This window comes from Saimiri boliviensis, chromosome 13 (assembly GCF_048565385.1).
Source record: "Saimiri boliviensis isolate mSaiBol1 chromosome 13, mSaiBol1.pri, whole genome shotgun sequence".
Lineage (NCBI taxonomy): Eukaryota > Metazoa > Chordata > Mammalia > Primates > Cebidae > Saimiri > Saimiri boliviensis.
The window spans coordinates 107,610,444-107,627,356 of NC_133461.1; the positions used below are offsets into that span (position 1 = coordinate 107,610,444).

Sequence of the window (16,913 nt, forward strand, 5' to 3'; positions counted from 1 at the left end):
AAACCCCATCTCTACCAAAAAATAAAAAATAAAAAATAAAAATTAGCCGAGCATGCTGGTGTGCACTTGTAGTCCCAGTTACTTAGGAGGCTTAGTGAGGCACAAGAATTGTTTGAGCCTGGGAGGCAGAGTCTGTAGTGAGCCGAGATGGTACCACTGCACTCCAGCCTGGCCAACGGAGTAAGACCCCATCTCAAAAAAAGAAAAATGGCTGAGTTAAGAAAGGCCACAAAGAGACTGAATGATCTGCCCACTCTGTTTAAAGGCATTTGCTGAGCAGTTACTGACCGTGAAATAGGTTTAAATTCAAATATGAAAATTTCTGATTAGAAGTAAGATTCTCCAAGCCTGTCAGAATGAGAGACCATCAAATTGAGCAACAACAGGTGGCTGGTGGTCCAGCTGTTTGATGAACTCCAGAAAAGTGACGCAGAAAAAGGTTACCATTACTATCGGGCTGATCACGACTTAGATGCCATTCTTCCTTGCCTCCCCACCAAAGTTTACTCATTTTATAACCCTTATGAATTAAATAGGTGACACAATTTTCCAGTTCCTTTTAGAAAGAACCAACATAGAATGTTTGGACCCAAAGAAGACGTAGGCCAAATCTATATTCCAGGTGTTAATATTAAAACCCAAACAAACCCTTATGTTGGCCAAGGATTTTATTTTCACAGAAAACTTTTCGTGATAAGAAGTTGACCAGCTCTGACTAAGGATAAGCCTATCCCTGCAACATGGGCTGCGGACCAGCCAAGGCTCCTGCAAATGACATAAAGACAGGAGCAAACAATGATTCTTTCAAGGTCCCTGGTTCTTTGGCAACAATGTCGACTGCCATTTGCATGTGCTATCACATCCTGAATAGGCATGACATGGAGGATGTGAGTAATCGATTCTTCCTGCTGAAGGGCAGCCAGGCGCTAGAGAATCCATGGGAGAGCAGCGCTGGTCTAGCCACACAGTAGGTCAGAAAGGCCCGCACAGCAAGGCTGAGGCTCGTTTCACACTGATGCTATACTGTTTCAATTGGTTCAAACAAGTTTTAAAATAGGAAAGAGAAATGGCAAAGAAGAAATAAAAGTCTAAACAAGTAGTGACAAATGACGAAATGCCAGGCTAAAAATTATACTTTTATATAATGGAAGCATGTGACTTGTAATCTCTCTGTCTATTGACAAATAAATAAGAGAATAGCATTTGTTTTGAGCAAAGGGAAAATAATTTTGACCTATGAAATATGACCATTTTACACTTCTACTTGTCTCATTGTGTGAAATGATAAAATATGGCAGATTAGAAAAATAACATTGATTATTTGACACAAACCCCGCCATCCGGAACTATCAACCACTTTCCAAAATAGAGACATATGGCTGGGTGCAGTGGCTCATGCAAGTAATCCTGGCGCTTTGGGAGGCCAAGGTGGTTGCATCACTTGAGGTCAGAAGTTCAAGACCAGCCTGGCCAACATGGTGAAACCCCGTCTGAACCAAAAATATAAAAACTAGCCAGGTGTGGTGGCATGCACCTGTAATCCCAGCTACTGGGGAGGCTGGGGCAAGAGAACTGCTTGAACTCAAGAGGCGGAAGTTGCAGTGAGCCGAGATCATGCCACTGCACTCCAACCTGGGCAATGGAGCAAGAGTCCATCTCAAAAAAAAGAAAAGATAAAAAAAGAGACGTGGGGAAAAAAGTAAAAAAGTTCAACACACTCAGATGTGATCTAAGACACGGAGCCTCTTCTGAAAATGAAAAATATGCTAAAATAAGATACTTGGGTGAATAAATAATGTTTTGCTTATGTTTTCATGTAGCTTGGGTGCTTTAATGGAAAGGAAGTTCAAACGTTAAACTAATTAAAAAATAATAAATAGGAACTTCATTGTGTCACATTTAGGTATTAAATCAGACCACGAGACTTGAACTCCAGCTCCTGGAACACTCCCTCTCGACAAACAAATTGGAAAAACAGATTTTGGACCAGACCAGTGAAATAAACAAATTGCAAGATAAGAACAGGTAATAATAACAGTACAAAAACATTTATAATTCAGAATTGTACGCTTTCGAGATACGAAAGTTGATCTCAAATGATGAATTCCCAGAACGGTGAGTTTACTTATGTCTAGTGTAAGGGTCAGGAACCTCATGAGGGAGGAGATGGGAGAGGGCTTGGAGACAATTCCCGCACAGGCACAGATCTCCTAACACAGTCCTGGATTTTGCCTTCATTCCCTGTCCCCTTAAAGATCCTCTTACAATAATCCTCCAAACCCTGCCTGAGTATTATACACGCTAATCTGTTTTAAAAATACAGCTAGTGTGTGGAGTGAAAGCACCACTGGCCTAGGCGTTTTTTTTCAGTATTAACTTGACCAGGATCCTTTGCCCTTGGGGACTCAGCTTCATTCGACGCAGAATGATCTACAATACGGAAGCTACACTTAATCTGTAAGCCAATGCACATTTTATGATCCAAGGCTTCCTCTTCAAACACACGATAAAGTAAAACCAAAAATTAATATTAAACATGATTATATTAATATTTAAATAAAATACAGAAAAATCCCAAGATCAACAATAGAAAAAAAAATTGTAGGTGATAGAGACTGTTTTCATAGGTTTGTTCCAGTTGGAGACATAAGATGATAATTTTATGCACACAACTGATGTGCCTATTTCCTTGCTTTTAATGAAGAAGCGTATATACAAATGGAATAAGGCTATAACGATATATCCTATTGGACAATTTAAATAATTCTTCATTCTTAACCAGAAACAGTGATGTACTTCTTGCATAATAATTGTTCTTTACTGTTAATCAAAAATTAAGCTGAAATAATTCTTGTATATCAAGTTTAAGTCATTACTGATTTAGGGTTTTGAAAAGCAAATAGATTTTTAAAATTCAAATATTTTTCTTTCATGTTTCAGATTTGTCTTCTACAAACAGTAAATGAACATTTGAGACCAATCATTGAGATATAACAATCCTGTTAATTTCATTTACTTTTAAGTTGGTTTTTTTTTTTTTTTTTTTTTTAAGACAGGGTCTCACTCTGGTTGCCCTGGCTGAAGTGCAGTGGTGCCATTTCAGCTCACTACATCTTCAACCTCCTGGGCTCATGTGATTCTTCCATGTCAGCCTCCCGAGTAGCTGGGACTACAGGCAGGTGTCGCCAATCCAGCTGATTTTTTGTACTTTTTTTTTAGTAGAGACAAGGTTTTTCCATGTTGCCTAGACTGGTCTTGAACTCCTGGACTCAAGCAATCTGCCCACCTCAGCCTCTTAAAGTGCTGTGATTATAGGCATGAGCCACCATACCCGGCCTCATTTCTGAAAAATAGTCTTAATAATGTTCTCTGCAACATGCTGTAGTGACTCTGGGAACATATGGAAGCTGGAGATGACTTTTTTCTTGCCTTTTATACAATGATGTCCATGACAAACCCAGGCTATGTCCAGTTTGTGGAACATAACCGAGTACTGAATAGTTTCCCCACTTGGGTTTCAAATTTAACATGCTACAATGCTAAAATTACCAATTTGGGTCAATTACATCCCCCCAAATATCATCTTTGCAAATATATGTCCAATCATACTGCTTTTCAAGTATGCCTGCAAGAAGAATAAGCTTTTCCTCATCAGCTGTATAAATCATATTCTCTTTTGTCACAAATATAAAATGAAATAATAAAAAGGTTTTTTACATCAACAGTTATAAATAATTTTAAAAGAAACTAGTGTTGATTATTTTACAGGTGTATGAGTTCTGCATGCTGTGTTTTCTACGTTAAATTCTGACTGGCCTAAGATTTTATTTGCAACAACATCATTACAAAAATATGCAAATGGTATTTCACATTGGACAAACAATATTTTAAATAATCTTCTATAATTTCCCAAAAGTATAATTGGTTTCTTTATAGAATAGATTCAAGCCAGGCAGAGTGGTTCATGCCTGTAATCCCAGCACTCCGTGAGGCCAAAGTGATAGGATTTCTTGAGTCCAGGAGTTTGAGACCAGCCAGGACAACATAATGAGAACTAATTTCTACAAAAAATTAAAAAGTTACCCAGGTGTGGCGGCACGTACTTGTAATTCCTGCTATTTGGGAGGCTGAGACCGGAGGATAACTTAAGCCCAGGAGTCTGATACCAGCCTGGGCAACATAGAGAGACCCCCATCTCTCCAAAATCACATGCTGATTTACAATGATCAGGGAGCTGGAATACATTTAAGAGCTGCAATTGAATATCTAATAACTATAATTAATACTGATTGTTATTCTTTATGGGCAAGACACGTAATGGGTAGCCAGTTTCTTGGCTGGTTAATAGTTTGCAGGGTTACAGATTCAGAAGATGTTACTGTCAAAAAAAAGGTGGATTTACAGATTACTTGAACTAAAAGGGGCCCCAGTGGTCATCTAATCGGATGCCTTCATTTTCCATAGAGCTTAGTTTAGATAGAAAGATATTCACCTAGACGGACGTGCACCTGAGGTCCACAGCAGGGTGGCTGCCCATGTGACACAGGTGGGATTCCCAGCCCAAGGCTCCTTCCTTTTGCCTGAAGGTGCTAGTGACAACAAAGGTGACTTCTCAGGGTCTCCATTTTCTCTTCAGTGAAACTTCTATTTACAGGCCTTACGTGGCCATAAGGGTAGGTTTTCCTCAAGGGAGACATTCATAGCCTTGTCTTTTTAGTTTGATATTGTGAAAATCATCAAAACATCTAAACTTTCGCAGTCTTAAGATTATGGTTCGTGATGCTTTCATTTCTTGATAGAGCCATTGTGGCCGGCTGTTTTACTATTTTTAAAAGTGTCTAGGCCGGGTGCGGTGGCTCAAGCCTGTAATCCCAGCACTTTGGGAGGCCGAGGCGGGTGGATCACGAGGTCAAGAGATCGAGACCATCCTGGTCAACATGGTGAAACCCCGTCTCTACTAAAAATACAAAACATTAGCTGGGCATGGTGGCGCGTGCCTGTAATCACAGCTACTCAGGAGGCTGAGGCAGGAGAATTGCCTGAACTCAGGAGGCGGAGGTTGCGGTGAGCCGAGATCGCGCCATTGCACTCCAGCCTGGGTAAGAAGAGCGAAACTCCGCCTCAAAAAAATAAATAAATAAATAAAAGTGTCTGTATTTTGAAAGCTTTATTTACTGGCCTTGTACAAACAGAATGAAGATCTTGAGGTGTCTTTAGCTGCTGCTTTTCCTGCAGTTACCACAGAAAGCCTCTTTAGGTACCTCTTTGTAATGTAGTGTCAGGCTATCGCATTTTCCTCTTGTATTTTAGCTACAAAACAAACTGCCAGCAGGGCACAGTGGCTGACACCTGTAATCCCAGCACTCTGGGAGGCCATGATGGGTGGATCACAAAGTCAGGAGTTGGAGACCAACTTGGCCAATATAGGAAAACGCCATCTCTACTAAAAATACAAAAAATTAGTTGAGCATGGTGGCAGGTGCTTGTAATCCTAACTACTTGGGAAGCTGAGGCAGGAGAATCACTGGAACCTGGGAGGCGGAGGTTGCAGCAAGCCGAGATCACACAACTCACCAGCCTGGGTGACAGTGCGAAACTCTGTCTCAAAAACAAACAAACAAAAAAATACCTGCCAAGGACCTTGACTGTGTATGTCTTTGAGTTTGTTCCTGGGAAACAGTTCACATTCTGAAATGTTTCTTATTTACATAGACTCTGCTCTCTTAGGTTTGTTTGCTCTGGTTTAATGGATAGGAACTATTTTTAGTTTAAAAGTGGTATGCTCTTCATTGAACATATGTACAGTAATGTATGTTTATAAGTTAAAATTAGAAACACGAACTATATAACCATTAATAAAATCTACCAGCTCTCTAAATAATTTTTAAAAAGCTCTTCAAGGGGCTGCCTCACATATTAACTGTTATGTATTAAGTATATGCGATAGTGCTGGTTAGATATTTTAGAAGGAAGGGGTCCACATTAAAAGAGGGAGAGAGGCAGATTTCCAGGGTCAGAAAGTTCTGCGATTGGATTCTGACCCTGTCACCTGCTGTGTGTGTGTTTTAGGTATGTGATTCATTGTCCCTACTTTTCTTTTCTTTTTTTTTAACTTCTGTTTTTGAGATGATGTCTCACTCTGTCACCCAGGCGGGAGTGCAGTGGCACAATCTTGGCTCACTGCAGCCTCCACCTCCTGGGTTCAAGTGATTTTCCTGTCTCAGTCTCCCGAGTATCTGGGATTACATGCATGTTCCACCACACTTGGCTAATTTTTATATTTTTAGTAAAGACGGGGTTTCATCAAGTTGGCCAGCCTCGTCCCGAACTCCCAGCCTCAAGTAATCACCTGCCTCAGCCTCCCAAAGGCCTGGGATTATAGGCATGAGCCACTGCGCCCAGCCCTCAATGTCCCTAAGTTTCCATTTCCTCACTGGAAATGGGGATAATATGGATAGGAATGTTAGCAAACATTCATTGAGTGTTACTGTGTGACAGAAGCTAGTGTAGGCATTTACATTTTAAAACTCATTTGCTCCTGAGACCAAGCCCAAGACCTAGGTAATACTATCCTAACTGACAGGTGAGGACATTGATGCGTAGGGTGACTGAATAAACTGCCCCAAGTCACAGGGCTGGTGAGCCAGGACGTGAATCTGGGAGCTGTACTTACCTCCTCGTGGAGGAGCATTTCTCACATAGCATTAAATGCTATTATTATCATTAGGACTAATATTAAAATATAAATAATTTAGGAGAAAGCTAACATCCTACCCAAAGGTCCAGCCCAACTGAAACTCCCCTCTTGAGAAAGCACTTCAAGAACACTAAGCTTGAAGAGCAGCACCCTTCTTCTGAACACTTAAGCATCTAATGCATGTAACACCCATGTAATATCCCTTCCTTATGTGTATGCCTAAGTCTGCATGTACATACATATATGCTTACAAGTTTACATATATATACACACTTATATATCTAATCTTTTCAGCAAGTTTCAGAGATTCCCTAGGGCTCTGGTAACATCTTAGTACTTTATAACCCCTACAATATCTTAACAGAGTGCCTTGGGGAAGTAGAAATTCAATAAGCATAAAAGATTTCATTAATAGTTTTCATCAACTAACAATTCTTTTCCTTACAAGTTTCTTAGAAAAGAAGGTCCTAGCTATGGAAGATAACCACATCGTCCAACTGCAGTCAATAAAAGAAGAGAAAGATCAGCTACAGGTGTTAGTATCCAGGCAAAATTCCATCATTGAAGAACTAGAAAAAAAATTAGTGACTGCCACGGTGAATAATTCCGTTCTTCAAAGGCAGCAACATCATCTCATGGAGACGGTTAACAATTTAGTGACTATGATGTCCACATCAAACCGTAAGTAAAGTACATATCATTTTTTTTTTTCTCCAGCTTTAATAGCTGTTAGTCAGTAAAACTCTCAAAATAGTAAAAAATTCTCATCTTTCAGAAAAGGTACTACTTCTCATATATTTCTCATGAAATATCTACCAATTAAAATGAAGGAAGAAGAGAAGGGGAAATACATATTGTCCTAATTACTATGAAGCAAACACCCCAAATATACTTTTGATTTATGGCAGTAAAGAGCCTACTTTTAGTTAGTTCCATCATTAACTAGAAGGTCATCCTTCTAGTTGACTGTGCAAATTATTAAACAACAAATATTAATTTATTTGGGTTTTAAATGGTAAAAATTATATCAGACCCATGGGATGGCGATTAAGATAAAATGAGACAATACTCTCAGTGAGTGGTATAAACTGGCACTTAAGAGACACAAATTCTCTTCTCTTGCCAGGTTCTTAAGCACATTTTGCTTTCTTTATTGTTGTTTTACTTTCCAGCTCCTCTTAGATATTACAGGGAAGGGTAGGGTGTGGTGGCTCATGCCTGTAATTCCAGCACTTTGTGAGGCTGAGGCAGGCAGATCACTTGAGGTCAGGAGTTCGAGATCAGCCTGCCCAACATGGTGAAAGCCCATCTCTCCTAAAAATACAAAATTTAGCTGTGTGTGGTGGTGGGCACCTGCATTTCCAGCTACTCAGGAGGCTGAGGCAGGAGAATCACTTGAACCCAGGAAGTGGAGGGTGCAGTGAGCCGAGATTGTACCATTGCACCACACTCCAGCCTGGCCAACAGAGTGAGACTCTCTCTCAAAAAAAAAAAAAAAAAAAAAAAAAAAGATATTAGAGGGAAGAAGGGATGAATCTTTGGTTCTCAAAGATGTGATGAACAATCTCTGTGGCATTTTTATTTAATTTTTTTTTCTTTTTGCTTTCTTTCTTTTTTTTTCTGAGAAAGAGTTTTGCTTTTGTTGCCCAGGCTGTAGTGCAGTGGCACAATCTCAGCTCACTGCAAGCTCCGCCTCCCAGGTTCAAGTGATTCTCCTACCTCAGCCTCCCTAGTAGCTGGTATTACAGGCAAGTGCCACCATGCCCAGGTAATTTTTGTATTTTTGGATGGGGTTTTACCATGTTGGCCAGGCTGTTCTTGAACTCCTGGCCTCAGGTGATCAGCCCACCTCGGCCTCCCAAAGTGCTGCGATTACAGGCATGAGCCACTGCACCCAGTCAAGATTTTTTCTTAAAATAATTGGGTTGATGGTTTATTTCATAATGTCCTTTCAGCCTACACTCTTTTAACACAGACTCGCTTTGCACATGAGTCATGTAGAGGTATTCTTCAGTTCCATAAGGAATAGGCTCCCACATTTTCCATGGGTCATGCTGTTAATGACAGTTTTAACAGAAATACTTAAACAAGGTTTCTACTTAAACCAGTAAACAAACAGAAATAGTGGCACAATCCTGATGAGAAGGGGTAGGTTTGTCATTGGGCTAGCAGTCTGCCATACTTGCTTTACAGCTAGAGTCTAACTCTCTCATACTTTAAGATAAAGTCCTATTTTTTTAGGTCACATTCACAGAAAAGGAAAGGCGATCACCTGATGCTGGCCGGTGGTAACAAGGTAGAGTGAGTACCAGTTCTCAACCACCCTATCTTGCAATAATGGACCAAAGCAGAGAGGACTGTGTAGCTCAGATTCTAGTAGAAAAAAGAAAAAAAAAAAAGCCCATCCAAAAGACCAGCAGAATTGGTCTGTGATTCCCTCCCACACCATCTAGTCCATGAAGGCCTGTGCAGTGGGAAGTCTCTAGGATAAAATATAAATAGTGGCAGGAATACAAACACATACATAAACACACACTTTTTTTTTTTTTTTTTTTTTTTTTTTAATGTGGAAAGAAAAGGGTCCGGGTGTGGTGGCTCATGCCTGTAATCCCAGCACTTTGGGAGGCTGAGGTGGGCGGATCACCTAAGTTCAGGAAATTGAGACCAGCCTGGCCAACATGGTAAAACCCCATCTCTACTAAAAATACAAAAAAATTAGACAGGTGTGCTGGCGCACGCCTATAATCCCAGCTACTCGGGAGGCTGAGCCAGGAGAACTGCTTGAACCCAGGAGGTAGAGGTTGCAGTGAGCCGAGATCATGCCACTGCACTATAGCCTGGGTAACAAGAGTGAATGGGAAGTTCAAATATTGAGAGCGGAATAAAAATGGAAGAAGTTTTGTGCCCTAGAATTTTCAGACTTAGAAGAAGAATGCAAGACACAGAAAAATAAACGTCACACTATTCTACTCTTTAATGCAAACTTCTATTGGGTAGCTGCTAAAGTCCAAAGGAAACTAAATGTTTCCATCCAATATTCCAAAGAAAAGACTTGGCCTCAGGTATGTAAAAAAGAAAAGAACAGACACCACGGCCTCACTGGGATAATGGCCTGAAGGGACAGGCAATGGGGTCATGATACAGGTGATTATGTTTAGGGACATTATTTTTAAATTCTTCTGCACTAAGTTTACCCTACTCTACTCAAGATGAAAGATCTCCAAAAAGTAATAATATTTGTGATTGTGAAGTACTTTCGTTACACGTAATTAATGATCAACAAAGAATGTTTGGATTATTTGAAGTATTTTAATTACATGGAATTGAGGGCCAAAATCTAAGTATTCGACTTTGAGAATTAATAAGAAAACAGGCTGAAATAAAACTTTTTGGGAAGGTTAAAAAAGTGGAACGGTCTTTTTCTTACTTAAGAATTCCAAAGTAATAAAACTCCTCAAATAATTGGGTCTCAAAATAACAAATCTTCGTCTTTTTATGTACTCCATTTAAATGCCTTACTATTTTTTTTTTTTTTAAAGCAGCTAAGAGTCCCATTGTTGCTAGAGAAGAACAAATCAGCTTCAGAGACTGTGCTGAAGTATTCAAATCAGGACATACCACGAATGGCATCTACATGTTAACATTCCCTAACTCTACGGAAGAGACCAAGGTGAGGCATTCGTTCCCCATTACAAACTCCCTGGCTCTAGGCAGGCCACTTTAGACAGTGGGGAACCAGAGAGCAGAGGTCTCGCCCCAACGATGTCCCCAAGCCTCACACAGTACAAAGCCACAGTTACTGTGCAGCCACCTCACACAGGGCTCTTGCCAAGGGCTCTACGTTCCACTGCTGTGCAGAAATACAGAAGCCACATAGGAATGACGTGGAAATGTTTTCCTCGGCAAGAAACATATCCTCCTTGCATTTTGCTTAAATAACGCATGCTGTCAGTTGTTTCTCCTGAGGTGCCAGACTCATTTCATTAATTTTAAAGAAAATCTCTTCTAGAAACTGAAGTTCAAATAACCAAAGTACATCAGCTATAAAGGTTTCATGAAATTTATAATTTCTACTGCCGCGCCAAAGACACTTTTCAGTGATGCTAGTGTTCCTTTCTTTTGTGTCTGTGACTTGTACAGTTTGCTACCGCTGGCTTGCCTCATGCAGGGACGGTAGCAGTTTTACCCACCATGGCCTTTGCTCTATCTGAGCAAACGCCAACACAGTGCCTCAGACCAGTGGTGTCTTAGCATCATGAAAACTGCTTCAACCTTGTGAACTTGCTGATAGGGTCTCGGGGACACGCAGCACTCTGAGGACCACACCATGAGAACCGCTGGGGCAGGTGATTCTAACCTCATCTAACAGTCTGGAAGACTCGAAACACACCAAAGACAGCATTCCTTTTCTTCTCAAGCAGGGGAGTTCACTTCAACACATAAGTCCATTCATTGTGTGTAACGTGAGTGGACAGCCGGTACTCACAGCAGGCAGAGCCACAACACAGCTTCCCTCAGTTATTCCTCGTTCTGCAAGCCCACTCAGAGACCCTGTCTCCTGAGCTTTAGATGAGGGAAAAAAAAGAAAAAATCACTCTTGGAGAATGTTTCAACGTGGCTTCTCTTCTCTTAAACATTTGATAGGGAAGAATGATATTATAAGAGAATCAGTGTGAAGTGTTGTAGGAATACTGGATGAATGGATATATTAAATGCCTGTAAATATATTTGCATATAAATGTCAAAGCAGCTACATATTGAACCAACACAAATAACTACAGAGAATACACCGGATACTGTACCAAAATGGAAATTTTAGAGGCTCTGGAAGTCTTATCACTTTTAACTACTATCCTAAGTATTTAATATGGTATTAAAGAAAAACACTTAAAAAATACAAGCATTAGGGTTTTAAAGACCTGGAACTTGAAACAGTAACATATATCTTGATTAAGAATGAAAAAGAAAAATATTATGATATTCAACATAATACTTTCCAGAGAAACCTTTCTAATTAATTCATGCTGTGTTAAATCAACCTTGAAAATTAGTTAATGTCCCTAGTGCCCTAGAAGCGATACAAAAGGGGAAGGAAGGGAATGGACCCATAAACAACACAGTCTGCTGCAGAAGAAAAAGCAGGGAACAGACTCCAGGCTAAGCCTTTCGATCTCTTTTGCTATCTGGTTTTCATGACAATTCTTTGCATGCCACTGTCTGTCACCAGATGTTGGCATGTTCTTGGCCTAGTGGTAATGGGGACAGGAGTGTCAAGGTGGGGGACAGAGGATGCCTATGAAATGAGGATGCCTGGAAAGTGCTGCAGAGGGACAGCCCTGCTAACTGTGTGGCCCTGTTGCGTTTCTGGATGTACGTTTCTCAGCCTAAGCACAAGCTTCCCACCCAGTGCACCGTCCCACCCTCCCCCTCTGCCCTGGAATGACTGAAATACTCTGCAGAAAGATGAAAATATATAGTACTCCGAGATTATAGGAGCTTCAGGTCATGGTTGGAAACATTAGGATTTATATTCCCTTTAAACACTCGCAGTAATAGAAACTCATTTACACAGCAGGGAACAATACGCTTTCAAAAACCTAAATGTTCTATTCTCGAAAATAAATGGTGTCGCTTGTTACCTCTAAATTCCCTTCCAGACGTAAGACTCCGTAACTCACAAGCCGATCCAGGGAGAGACAGACAGGTGAGGATGCAAATCCTGGCTCTGCCATTTGCGGCTCTGGGCAAGTCATTGTAACCTTTCTGAGCACTCAGTTTCCTAATGTGTAACGTGACAATGATACCCTCAGCCTTAGAGGTGGTGTCAACACAGGGCCAGCCTCTGGGGGACAACCTGGGCAGTAAATGGAAGTGGTCAGCATTTTCACTCCCTCCAAAGACTGCCAGACAACTTCTCCGCCTGGCAGCGTACCCACTTCTGCCCTAGTTCATGTAACTCAAGAAAAGAATGTTCAGTTGGTCTTTGAGCAGATTTTTTCCTAAAAGGACAATATACTGCAACTTCAGTTTTAAAGAATTCATTAGGTTCTTGTACAAGAGAGAGACTGCAAGATGGCATTTATCAAAAGCGTGGATGCTTTTGCTAGAGACACGGTCATTTCCTTCCTTACGTTTCGCAGGACCCCTGACTCCTGAGGTTTGTCCCTATATTTGCTATTTAATCCGGCACTTAACCATGGCCTCAAAGGTGAAGCAAGTCAAGGACTATTTGCTGAAAAACACCAAGCTTTATAGGAAGATATCAGGTTCCTGCATCATGCAGCAGTGGACAGATTCAAAATATTAACTGCCCTTAGGTTTGTTGTCATTGGAGTGGTAAGGTCTTGGGAAATATCTGAGGACTTCTCTTCTGATCCGGATATAATCGATTTCAGCACTTTGACTCAGTATCTTCTGGCTGTGTGGATAACTCTATTTGGACGCTATCTTTCTCTGCAAGTTTTATAGTCCAATTAATGCTAATACTCCAGTTTTTACAAATTCTCTGTTCTTTTTTCTAAAAACCTGGATGAAGTACTAAGAAAATGCTCTAGTAACCTTATCATCATCACTAATGGAATCAAAGAGAATACTGATACGTCTCGAATCATTTCTGTGCTGGCAGTGACTCTCAGACATTTGAGAGTCTTGCCTCTCAACTTCCATAACAAGATAAACTTGCTCTGTGAACAACAGAGAACATGTATTTAAATACTGGTAACTTCATAGCAGTGATTTTGACACTGAAGAATCAAATATTCTTGGAACAAGGACAGGCTCATCAAGAACCATATTAATGCTTTTGACCCAAGAGCATGCCATTTAGGATACAGAATTAACTTCAGTGTGTATACATGAATCCTCAAACCAAAACAGCCTATTCAGCTGGTTTGTGAAATAGTTGTTTTAAAGACATATTGACAGAAGCAAGCAGCACTGACCATGTTGTTGACTGCAGGCAAATAAGAGGCAGTATTATCCATGAACTGATTTAAACTTGGAACTGTGTTGAGGGACTTTTGGCCTATTAACAAAAGAGTCAGGTTTCTCTGTTTTGGCAACATGATGTCAGTGGAAAAAACATAACAGGAATTAAAGAGATGTTATTCAAATCCTATATATCACTTAGTAGGTGAGTAACTGATCAAATTAATCTAACTTTGCTAAATCTTTTCTCCTTTCAAAAATGCAGAATTGTGATAGTACAGCGGAGTTGCTGTGAGACTATAGATAATACACACAAAGTGTCTGGCAGAGTGCTTGGATGAGAGTGGTGTGTAGCAATGATAAGAAGAATTACAGCAATACACAATGATAATAAGGGGTTAGCTTGAGCAGACTGATCTTCTAGGTCTGATTCCTTTTAAATGGGGAAATAATTCTCTTCTTAATAAATGTAATTTTCAATAATGGCACTTATCTTTCCAAACATGAGTGCCATTGGGGAAGGCAATATGGGCCAGGTGACCTTCCTGGAGAGAGACCAGAAGCATGCTGGGGTGAGGTCTCCTGCAGACCAGGCTGTTCCAGGGACCGTTCTCTGGCTCCACTGGCGATGAGGCATCAGGCAGCTACCGCACTTCCCCTGCGCCCCTCTTTCCTCATGTAGGAAATGAAGGAACAGGACGAGGCACTCTTCTGGTGCTCCTTCAGCTCTCCTCTCTAGATTCTAACTCGTAAACAGAGAACAGTTTGCACTGAAGCTTACCGTGCCAAATCGCCTCCCTTATTCTCAAAAAGACCATGGAGCGCAACAAAGGAAGAATATCTATCATTGGTTTTGAACCTTAACTTCAGTATGTCCTACCTCGTATGCGGCAGAAAATTCATCTTACTTTCTGGAAACCATGTTTCGTTCTACTCTAATCTTATTATTTAAAACTATTGATGTAATCTTATTTTCAGGGGTTTTTAATTTCATAATAAAACTCCGGCTGACTTGAAATTGAGCATGCATGCGCTTAGCTTAAAAAAGAATTCTGTGTTCTGGACAAAGTTTAAACCCACAGAGCCAGTTTAAGAGCAGAAACAAAAAGGGTTGCTTAGAGAAAAACTGTGGGCAGTGAGCAATGTACAGAGAAGCCTTCAGTCGTACCCTTGGGGCTAAGCTAAGCTGCTAAGCCAAGCTCAGGTCACACACCTTGCTCCAGGACAGCAGAGCCTCAAGGCTGTTGTCCTCAGAGGTGAACCAAAAAATCTGATTTGCAAAGCACATAAAGGAAGCCTAACAGCCCCACAGTGTGAGAATGTAACGGGAGTCCTGCAAAGCCTCGGATCAAAGAGCATCCCCTTCACATGGCTCTCTGCAGAGCTGGCAGGGGCTGGCAATTACTGAAAGGTTTCAAGTCTGTGAACACAAGTCAATGGTTTTCCACAGGAGGGGGATGTTGGGTTTGGGGCCAATCTGCCAAAATGTGCCATTCACAATGAACCTCTGAAAAACAGCAAACTCAGAGCCAGCCGTCAGGGTGGGGTCGTGCGCCTGGAACAGATGATGACAAGCAACTCATATTCTCATCAACACTTTGTATTATATTACTGTTTATTTTTCACCATCATTTTAAATCCATCTCTTTCAATTTATTTAAAACCATCTGTTTCTTAGACAACCCAATGGTCTACTCGTGCCTTATATATCGGGCTGAGTTCTGTACTCGGGGTCCACATTCCTCCTGCTTCTGCTACCTAAGGGGGTCCTCCGCCACTCACCCCCTGCGTTTCCATTTGCAGGCCTTCTGTGACATGGAAGCTGGCGGAGGCGGGTGGACAATTATTCAGCGACGTGAGGATGGCAGCGTTGATTTTCAGAGGACTTGGAAAGAATATAAAGCGGTATGGACATTTTTAAAAAGCATCAGAAGAGAATTTCCCTTGTGAAAAATAGCTTTCAAGATCTGCAGAACCTTAACCACCAATCCCAACCTAACCAATGACTTTTGCCGTAGTTTTTAAAATCGGTGTTCAGATTAGTTCTTCAACTTGGCATTTCAGTCTCCCCTTTAAAGAATGACCAATATAAGGTAAACTGTATCAAAACAAAAGCTGCAGCCGGTGCGGTGGCCCACACCTGTAATCCCAGCACCTCAGGAGGCCGAGGCGGGCAGGTCACCTGAGGTCAGGAGTTTGAGATCAGCTCACCAACATAGCGAATCTCTGTAGCTACTAAAAATACAAATGTCCACCAGGTGTGGTAGTGGGTGCTTGGAATCCCAGCTACTCGGGAGGCTGAGGCAGGAGAATCGCTTGAACCCGGGAGGTGGAGGCTGCAGTAAGCTAAGATCATGCCACTGCACTCCAGCTGGGTGACAGAGCAAGACTCTGTCTCCAAAAAAAAAAAAAAAAAAAAAAAGGGCAAGCATGGCTTGGCTTATTTTTAAAGTGGGCTCAGCGTGCTTTGGTAAACCACTGTTTCACGGTGCCTCGCATTTCCGTAAACTGAGCTGTTGATGCTGAGGCTTCTGCTTGAGGCTCCCCAAGTAGTTCCAACCATCCTAATACAAATTTTCTTCCAGCAACAGCTTAGTGTCATATAACTGACCTGTTTAAAATCCATTTTCCTACGCAAAGGACCCGAACTGTCACAGCACCAGAAGTAATTTCTGCTATTTTATAGTTACTCTATGTTAAGCTGACAGACTATTCACTTCAAATACACAAAGAGAAAATACATGAAGGAATTGAATTTTACAATTTGCTTTACAGGGATTTGGTGACCCTTCAGGAGAATACTGGCTGGGAAATGAGTTTGTGTCCCAAGTGACTAATCAGCAACGCTATGTGCTTAAAATACTCTTTAAAGACTGGGAAGGGAACGAGGCTTACTCATTGTATGAACATTTCTATCTCTCAAGTGAAGAACTCAATTATAGGTAAGTGAATTATTTGTAATCGAAAGAACAAGTTAAAAGACTTGCTGGGTGACTATTTCAGAAAATGAGAACCACAATGATTTAACCAAGATCTAAACTACTCTTAGATCACCTTAAATCGAAAAACATCTTGTTTCTCAAAATTATTAAGTTTCTCCGGTTTTAAAATTCTAACTTTGGTTATAGCAATATAAAGGAAACTTCATATGAACAGTATTTTGTCTGTCTGTTGTGTTTACTGTGTATCCTTGAAGCCTACCCTGGCAGAAAACTGGCTTTCATAGCTATTTGTAAAATAAGTGAATGTAAGTGTTCCCATGATAATGTATCATACGATAGCATCACTG

At 40.9% G+C, this 16,913-nt stretch overlaps 2 protein-coding genes across 7 annotated transcripts in view; one reads left to right on the forward strand and one right to left on the reverse strand.

The window, feature by feature from the left end:
• Window positions 1-16,913, reverse strand: part of MCPH1 (microcephalin 1) — a 312,577-nt gene that overhangs the window by 175,760 nt on the left and 119,904 nt on the right.
• Window positions 1-16,913, forward strand: part of ANGPT2 (angiopoietin 2) — a 28,853-nt gene that overhangs the window by 2,890 nt on the left and 9,050 nt on the right. Inside the window, exons 2-6 of the mRNA XM_010332579.3 lie at window positions 1,904-2,025; window positions 7,146-7,378; window positions 10,237-10,367; window positions 15,428-15,529; window positions 16,400-16,566. Coding sequence (XP_010330881.2) covers window positions 1,904-2,025; window positions 7,146-7,378; window positions 10,237-10,367; window positions 15,428-15,529; window positions 16,400-16,566 — 755 coding nt within the window. The remainder of the gene's footprint in view (window positions 1-1,903; window positions 2,026-7,145; window positions 7,379-10,236; window positions 10,368-15,427; window positions 15,530-16,399; window positions 16,567-16,913) is intronic.